This window comes from Trichosurus vulpecula, unplaced genomic scaffold, assembly GCF_011100635.1.
Source record: "Trichosurus vulpecula isolate mTriVul1 unplaced genomic scaffold, mTriVul1.pri scaffold_57_arrow_ctg1, whole genome shotgun sequence".
NCBI lineage: Eukaryota > Metazoa > Chordata > Mammalia > Diprotodontia > Phalangeridae > Trichosurus > Trichosurus vulpecula.
Genome location: NW_023494540.1, coordinates 73,758 through 83,289, shown reverse-complemented (window position 1 = coordinate 83,289; position 9,532 = coordinate 73,758). Strand labels below are relative to the sequence as shown.

Below are 9,532 nucleotides of genomic sequence, written 5' to 3'. Positions count from 1 at the left end.
CTAATATATTAAACAGTAAATATGTATGTGTGAAGCACCACATCTAGCACTGTTGTCAGCACTAAGAAGGATGTAGAAATGTTATGTATTTCTCCTCCCTCCCCCACACCCAACCACACTACATCCAAGGTACCTAAAAATGACCATTTTTTTAACTCAAGCTGTATTTTCATAAGCAAAGGGAACTCCAAAAAAAAAAAAAAGAAATTTACATGATAATTTGGTTGTATATTGGAAAGGAATAGCAAGTTGTGTGTAGGAGATTTGCTGTTTCATGTGCAATCATTTTCACTATAATGTGTTACAAAAATGCTTGTTTTATAGTAATTTATACCATAAATTAAAAATAAAATAAATTGAAAAAAATAAAAATAGGTGAAGGGAACTCCTAGTGAAGAAAATCCCTCTACCAATGTAAATTAGTAGTTGTTGTTTTTTTTTTTCAATTTAAAGCCATAGAATAGGGGTCCTTAGCCTATTTAGAGTGTTGTGCTATGTTGTAAATCAAGTAAAGCCTATAGAACCCTTCTGTCTCAGTGAACAGAACACTGGATCTAGGGACAAGATCTGCATTTAAACCTGGCCACAAATGCTTACTAGTTGTGTGACTCAGGAGAGGTCATTTCACTTTTCTCTGCCTCAGTTTACACATTTATGAAATGGGAATAAAAATGTTTCCTACTTTCAAATTTTATTGTTATGATAAAGTGAGATACTATTTTTAAACATTTCACAAACTTTAACATGCTATATGAATCCTAGCTATTATTACTATTAATATTATTAGGCTGATACTATAAGCAAACTGGGAGAGCAATAAATAGTTTACCTCTCAGATTTATGGAGAATGGAAGAATTTATGACTAAACAAGAGATACAGAATATTATGAAATCCAAAATGGATAATTTTGATTACATCAAATTGAAAAGTTTTTACACAAACAAAGCCAATGCAGCCAAGATTAAGAGGGAAGCAGACAACTGGGAAAGAATTTTTACAAGGTATATCTCTGATAAATGCCTAATTTCTAAAATAAGTAGAGAACTGAGTCAAATTTATAAGAATACAAATGATTCTCCAATTGATAAATGGTCAAAGGATATGAACAGGCAATTTTTAGATGAAGAAATTAAAGCTATCTATTAATCACATAAAAATGCTCTAAATCGGGGGGGGGGGGGGGGGCGGAGCCAAGATGGCGGCTGGTAAGCACGGACTAGAGTGAGCTCCGTACCCGAGTCCCTCCAAAAACCTATAAAAATGGCTCTGAACCAATTCTAGAACGGCAGAACCCACAGAACAGCAGAGGGAAGCAGGGCTCCAGCCCAGGACAGCCCGGATGGTCTCTGGGTGAGCTCTATTCCACACAGAGCTGGGAGCTGGGAGCTGGGAGCTGGGAGCTGGGAGCTGGGAGCAGGGAACGGAGTGGAGCAGAGCCCAGCCTGAGCGGCGTGGACGATCCAGAGCAGAAGCCGGGCGGAGGGGGCCCTAGCGCCTTGAATATGTGAGCTGCGGCAGTTACCAGACCCCTCGACCCACAAACACCAAAGACTGCGGAGAAGGTTAGTGGGAAAAGCTGCGGGAGTGGAAGGAGTTCGCTGTTCGGCTTCCAGCCCCGGGGGCAGCGGAGGTGGGGCAGCTACAGCTGTTGCTACTTCCAGCTCCAGGCCCACCTGGTGGGAGGAATTAAGTGGCGGATCACAGCAGGGGTGCACAGCCTGCCAAAGATCTGAGCCCAGTCTGGACTGGGGGTCCTTGGGGAAGGAGGAGTGCGGCTCTGACAGAGCTGGCACCTCCCCCCCAAACGTAGAACATAGAACTCTGTAATCTACAAGCAGTCATACCCCACTGAAAAACTCAAGGGTCAAGTTAGTTGGTTGGGAATATGGCCAGGCAGCGAAAACGCGCCCAGATTCAGTCTCAGACTTTGGATTCTTTCTTTGGTGACAAAGAAGACCAAAACATACAGCCTAAAGAAGACAACAAAGTCATAGAGCCTACAACCAAAGCCTCCAAGAAAAACATGAACTGGCCCCAGGCCATAGAAGAACTCAAAAAGGATTTGGAAAAGCAAGTTAGAGAAGTAGAGGAAAAATTGGGAAGAGAAATGAGAAGGATGCGAGAAAACCATGAAAAACAAGTCAATGACTTGCTAAAGGAGACCCAAAAAAATACTGAAAAATACACTGAAGAAAACAACACCTTACAAAATAGACTAACTCAAATGGCAAAAGAGCTCCAAAAAGCCAATGAGGAGAAGAATGCCTTGAAAGGCAGAATTAGCCAAATGGAAAAGGAGGTCCAAAAGACCACTGAAGAAAATACTACTTTAAAAATTAGATTGGAGCAAGTGGAAGCTAGTGACTTTATGAGAAATCAGGATATTATAAAACAGAACCAGAGGAATGAAAAAATGGAAGACAATGTGAAATATCTCCTTGGAAAAACCACTGACCTGGAAAATAGATCCAGGAGAGATAATTTAAAAATAATTGGGCTACCTGAAAGCCATGATCAAAAAAAGAGCCTAGATACCATCTTTCAGGAAATTATCAAGGAGAACTGCCCTGATATTCTAGAGCCACAGGGCAAAATAGAAATTGAAAGAATCCATCGATCGCCTCCTCAAATAGATCCCCAAAAGAAATCTCCTAGGAATATTGTTGCCAAATTCCAGAGCTCCCAGATCAAGGAGAAAATACTGCAAGCAGCCAGAAAGAAACAATTTGAGTATTGTGGAAACCCAATCAGAATAACCCAAGATCTGGCAGCTTCTACATTAAGAGATCGAAGGGCTTGGAATGCGATATTCCGGAGGTCAATGGAGCTAGGATTAAAACCTAGAATCACCTACCCAGCAAAACTGAGTATCATGTTCCAAGGCAAAATATGGATTTTCAATAAAATAGAGGACTTTCAAGCTTTCTCAGTGAAAAGACCAGATCTGAATAGAAAATTTGAATTTCAAACACAAGAATCAAGAGAAGCATGAAAAGGTAATCAAGAAACGGAAATTGCAAGGGACTTACTAAAGTTGAACTGTTTTGTTTACATTCCTACATGGAAAGATGATGAGTATGATTCATGAGACCTCAGTATTATGGTAGTTGAAGGGAATATGCATATATATATATATACATATATGTTTATGTATATATATAAGTGAATGTGTATGTATGTATGTATCTATGTGTATATGTATGTATGTGTATGTATGTGCATATATATATATGTAAAAGAGAGAGAGCAGGCACAGGGTGAGTTGAAGATGAAGGGAAGATAGCTAAAAGAAATAAAATGAAATTAAGGGATGAGAGAGTAACATACTGAGAGAGGGAGATAGGGAGAGATAGAATGGGGTGGATTATCTCGCATAAAGGTGGCAAGAGGAAGCAGTTCTATGGGAGGAGGGGAGAGGGCAGGTGAGGGGGGAATGAGTGAACCTTGCTCTCATCAGATTTGGCCTGAGGGGGAATACCATACATACTCAGTTGGGTATCTTACCCCACAGGAAAGAAGAGGGAGGAAGATAAAAAAAAAAATAAAAGGCGGGGGGATGATGGAGTGGAGGGCAGATGGGGGTGGAGGTAATCAAAACAAACACTTTGGAAAGGGGACAGGGTCAAGGGAGAAAATTCAATAAAGCGGGATGGGTTGGGAAGGAGCAAAATATAGTTAGCCTTTCACAACATGAGTATTGTGGAAGGGTTATACATAATAATACATGTGTGGCCTAGGTTGAATTGCTCAACTTCTTAGGGAGGGTGGGTGGGAAGGGAAGAGGGAAGGGAATTTGGAACTCAAAGTTTTAAAATCAGATGTTCAAAAACAAAAAAACTTTTTGTATGCAACTAAAAAATAAGATACACAGGTAATGGGGCGTAGAAATTTATCTTGCCCTACAAGAAAGGAAGGGAAAAGGGGATGAGAGGGGAGGGGGGTGATAGAGGGGAGGGCTGACTGGGGAACAGGGCAACCAGAATATAAGCCATCTTGGAGTGGGGGGGGAGGGCAGAAATGGGGAGAAAATTTGTAATTCAAACTGTTGTGAAAATCAATGCTGAAAACCAAATATGTTAAATAAATAAATTGCATTTAAAAAAATGCTCTAAATCACTATTATTAGATTGATGCAGATCAAAACAACTCTGAGGTACCATATCACACCTATCAGATTGGCTAACATGACAAAATGGTGAAATGATAAATGCTGGAAACAGTGTAGGAAAGCTGGGACACTATTGTATTGTTGGTGGAGCTGTGAACTGATCCAACCATTCTGGAGAGCAATTTGGAACTATTCCCAAAGGGCTATAAAAATGTGCATTCCATTTGACCCAGAAATACCACTTCCATGTCTGTATCCCAAAAAGATCATACAAATGTAAAAAGGACCCATACATAAAAAAATATTTATAGCAGCTCTTTTTATGGTGGCCAAGAACTGGAAATTGAGGGGATGCCCATCAGTTGGGGAATGGCTGAACAAGTTGTGGTATAAATGTAATGGAATACTATTATGCTCTAAGAATATGATGAGCAGGCAGATTTCAGAGAAACCTAGAAAGACTTGAATGAACTGACACTGAGTGAGGGAAGCAAAACCAGGAGAACATTGTACACAGTAAAGGCCACAGTGTGCTACGACTTACTTTGACAGACTTATCTCTTCTTCGCAATGCATGGATGCAAGACAACTCCAAAGGACTCATGATGGAAAATGCTGTCCACATCCAGACAAAGAACTATGGAGTTTGAATGCAGATTGAAGCATATTATTTCCTCTCTCTTTTTTCTTTTTTTTGTTTGTTTCTTCTTTCTCATGGTTTCTTCCATTGGTTCTAAGTCTTCTTTACATCATGACTAATGTGAAAATAGGTTCAATGTGAATGCATATGTAATCAAATTACATTCCTTTTTGGGGTGGGGGAGGGGAAAGACGGGGAGAAAATTTGGAACTCAAAATCCTATAGAAGTTAGTGTTGAAAACTAAAAATAAATATAATGAATGATATCTCTAATCATTACAAAGGTTGTCCTCATTTTAAGCCTAAATGTGACCCTGAAACTTTCACCCATTACTTCCAATTTGTCTATCTGGGGCCAACATTTTCAACATCTCCTCTACCTGACAGGCTTTAAGTACTTGCAGAACCCCTTCACACCCTTATCCATTTCCTTAGTCCTTTTTTTCTAGACTAAATATCCTAGTTCCTTGCACTAAGCCACATTCAAAGTCCTTCAACAAGCCAAGTCAAGTGAACAAGCATTTATTTTGCCCTTAGGATGTACCAGATACTGTGTGCTTTACAAAAGCCGGGGTACAAAGAAAAGCAAAGCATCATCTTGTCCCTCATTTACTGGGAGAGACAATATTCAAGCAACTATATACAACCCAATGTAGATAGGATCAATTGAAGATAGTCACAAGGGGAAGCCCTACCTAGCATTAAGGTGGACTAAGAAAGGATTGTTATAGAAGGTGAGATCTGAGTTAAAACCACCATTCTGGTTGCCTTCCTCTTTATGTTCTCCACATTATCCATGGCCTTCCTAAACTACGGTGCTGAAAATTACATCCAGTATTCAATATATTTACAGACCTGAGCAAAGTACAGAGGGATTATCACATCCTTATTCCTGGAGGCATTGATATTTTCAAGGAAGTCCATAATCACACAGGTTCTCTTAATTCTTTCTTATTATATTGCTGACTCATCCTCACTTTTCATTGCACTAAAATGCCTAGATTCAGATTCCAAAGAAAACATAAACTTTATTTTTTGTTCAAAATGGTATCCCACAGTAAATGTGACTTTTTTAGAGATAGGAAGAAAGGAAGTTAGAAAGATAAGAAAGAAAGTAAGAAAGAAAGAAGGAAGGAAGGAAGGGAAGGAAGGAAAGAAAGGAAGGAAGGAAAGAGAGAGAGAGAGAGAGAGAGAGGGAGGGAGAGAGAGAGGGAGAAAGAGAGGAAGAAAGGGAAGAAGAAATGAAGGAAGGTAGGAAAAAAAACATGACTGTATTTTGAATTAGTTGCTTGTCAATTTCTGTTAGTTTAACAAAAATGCCATTTGTGTTTGATTCCAAGATATATAAAACTTCCACTCCTTGAAAAAGAGATTAAATGTCAAATTCATCTCAGATTACCATCCTGAGATTTTATGACGGTAATCTCTTAAAATTACAGAATGTTACTACTAGAAGACACAAATTTTGTGGATGAAGAAACTGAGACCCAGTTAGATGAAGTGACTTAGCCAAATTCACATAGTTGGCACAAGTAGATCTTTTCATTTCCATTCCAGTGATATTTGTGCTACATCATGTTTGTTTCTTCCTAATTTTATATTATTTAAAATAATAATTATTGTGCTCTTCAAATAGTTTCTGAAAATCAAGGGTATTGTCATCTCTCTCCCCTTTGAAGAATCTTAAAATTTCATTTCCTAAAAGGTTTAAATTTTAAAAACTCAGACTCGAGATAACTGAGATAGAAAACTGCTAATAGTTCACAGTAAAAGTGTCAAATCAAATACAAGTGAAGCTGTGGCTATCAATTTCCTTTTGTATGTATACCTATGAGCTGGAAATTGTCTCCCCATCAGTAACTGTTTCCACTGCTTCCATGCTGTGACCCTCCACTGCTGGTTATGTGCCATTATCAATTTAAAAGTCTATTCAGCTGTTCTTGAGTTGGCCCAGCCTATTGAAAAAATAATTCTGAAGGCCCAGTTCTCTAAATTATATCCTAGAGATTTCAGAATGAATGAAACTCATGAGAGGTTGCATTGTCTATTGGGATAAAATATTTAATGTAAGGTTCATATGTGTTATGCCCTTTAGTATAATAAAAGCTCTTATTGCTTGCTACTGTTAATTTCTCTTGGCTTGAGCATGAGGATTCATTAAAGACCTTTCATTGCTTAGGGAAACATTCCAGGATATTAGACTTAAACTGTAAATCTGTCTACCTTTCAACACTAGCTTTCCATACCTTGTTGCCCATGCCTTTGAATAATCGAAGGAGTAAAATTTTAAGTCAAAAACTTGATTGTTGAAGTGAATGCTGCCAAACTGAACACAACAGACCTTATAATTACACCAAAGTATGTGCTTTACCATTGTCCCAATTTTTCCCTGTAAGACCCAGAATCTATGTTCAAAGGTTGATAATATGAAGGATTAGGAAGATGGGGAGAGAGTTTAGATTAAAAGAAATCTCTAAGGGAAACACTGTTTTGTTTGGTAAGCTGTTCATGTTAAATAGAAATTAGAATTATGGAGGAAGAGGCATATTTGAAGACAAAGTGGGGTAATTTCCTGGAAAGACTTTTATCTGTGTCATAGAATAATAGTTATCTATATATCTCATGTAATTGTCTACTATGATTTTACAATAAAAAGTATGATTTTATATAAAATAAACATCTACCATGTGTAAAATTATTAGAGAGTAAGCGATTCCAAGAAAAATGAATATTTCTTGATAATTATTAGCAATATGATACAATTTTTTAACCTTAATTTTCCCACTTCAACAAACCTAAAACATGTAGAAATGAGTCAAATGTATAGCCATTAAACTATATCAAAAAGAGAAAGGTAGTATTAACACCTCCTCTATATTATGAAGCCTCCTGAAATAACAAAAGTGTATCAAACAAGCTCCCACTAGCCCTAATTACCCTCACTTGTCTCCAGGTAAAGACTGAAAATAATCTGAAAAACATGTATTTTTAAGCTCTAATTATGGAAATCTACCCTCATGGCAATGAATCATTATGAGCTCATCATTCTCCCACCTCACAAGAAGCAGAAAAAATTTCTCCTGCCTGGTTCGGGGGTGGAATGGGTTTATCCCACCTCTAAGAAGGGGGAAAAGACATGGTTATGTAGAGCTGGTGATAGGAAAGGGAATTCTCTGAGTAAAAGAACCTACAAATCTAGTTTTCATATATCCTCTTTCAGTGGATATTGGACAAAGTGGGCCCCAAACCAGGCCCCTCCAACCAGAGGAGGCAGAGCCCAAAAAGACTCAGAGATTTGAGCAGTAGAAAACAGAGGTGGAGACGGGGGAGAGCCAAGATGGTGGAAAAGAAGCAGGGACCTGCCTGAGCTCTCCCCAAACCTCTCCTTTAAATAATGACCCAAAACAAATTCTAGAGCAACAGAACCCACAAAAAGATGGAGTGAAACAATTGTTCAGCCCAAGTGTTAAGGCAATTAGACTTGTCTCTGTCCTTCCCCTTTGGGATGCTAAGACTATCACATCTCCTTGTCTCCCTTTTGTCTGCGTGGGTGAAGTCAGAGCCCTCAGGGCACCAAACAGGATATAATTGAGGGGAACTTGGCATTTGACTTTTGGGGCACACTCATGGAAGGAGTGTTGAGACTCTGGGCAAGCGGTAACTGCCTCCTGGCTTTGTAACCCAGACAGATAAGATGTTGGTGCTTCTCTGGTAAGTATGAATTGTGATTTAAATCAGACAAGGTCTGTCTGTTGATGTTTGTAATTTGTATTTGCCTTGAAGTTCAGAGTGCTGATCTTTCCCCCATGAACTAAGTGATTGATATATGTATGTTTAACTAAACTGAGATTGTTAACCCCTTAAAGTTGCTTTCCTTAGAAAAGCAGATCAAAGAAGCTGTGTTTGTAGCTTTCTGAGTGCTGGTTGTTGGTGGGTCTTAGACACCTACAGCAACTACAAGCAGATTGTTGCTACACCAAGACAACTTAGAAGTTCAGCAGGAGCTTTTCAGTTGTCTGTAAGGTGCTCGGTTGTTCTTCAGAAGCTAAGGCCGAGTTGGGGCGACTAGCATCACTACAAACAAGTATCTTCATCCATCCAATGAAATGGCCGTCTCCGAGCTCACTTGCATCTACTCCGCCCTCATCCTTCACGATGATGAGGTTACAGTCAACGAGGATAAAATCAATGCCTTCATTAAAGCAGCAGGTGTAAATGTTGAACCATTCTGGCCTGGATTATTTGCAAAGGCCCTGTCCAATGTAAACATTGCAAGCCTCATTTGCAATGTAGGAGTTGGTGGACCTGCCCCAGCAGCTGGTGGTGCTGCCCCTGCTGGAGGGGCTGCTCCTGCTAGCACAGCTGCCCCAGCTGTGGAGAAGAAGAAAGAAGAAGCAAAAAAGGAAGAATCCTAGGAGTCCAATGATGTTGTGGGCTTTGGTCTGTTTCACTAGATACTTTTTGTAACATTAAATAAACAGCTTGACTCAACTTAAAAAAAAAAAAGAAGTTCAGCAGGAAAGATCTGTTGTACCAGGGTGGGAGTAGAGCTCAGTCCAAGTCAAACCAAGCCCATGTAGACCTGGCCCTAGCACACCAGGAGCTGACTGAATCAGTGGTGGCAGCAATTCTTCCTGACCTTTCAGGTCACGGATGGTAAGGACATCAGACAACTTCTCAGGAGGATATCATAGGGGTCCCTTTCCTGGGACCAGGGACTCTGTTACATTGGCCATACTTTGGTGTGGGTTGTAGTCCTTGGTCTCAGGCCCAGGATGAAGAG

At 39.5% G+C, this 9,532-nt stretch overlaps 1 protein-coding gene across 1 annotated transcript; it reads left to right on the top strand.

Moving 5' to 3' along the window:
• Nucleotides 1–8,855: 8,855 nt before the first annotated feature.
• Nucleotides 8,856–9,164, top strand: LOC118833365 (60S acidic ribosomal protein P1-like). The gene has a single exon (XM_036740724.1). It carries the CDS (start codon nucleotides 8,856–8,858, stop codon nucleotides 9,162–9,164), a length of 309 nt encoding a protein of 102 aa, XP_036596619.1.
• Nucleotides 9,165–9,532: the final 368 nt, after the last annotated feature.

Excerpts from the sequence above, each read along its gene's own strand:
- LOC118833365 (XM_036740724.1), top strand. The coding sequence starts at position 8,856 with ATGGCCGTCTCCGAGCTCACTTGCATCTACTCCGCCCTCATCCTTCAC.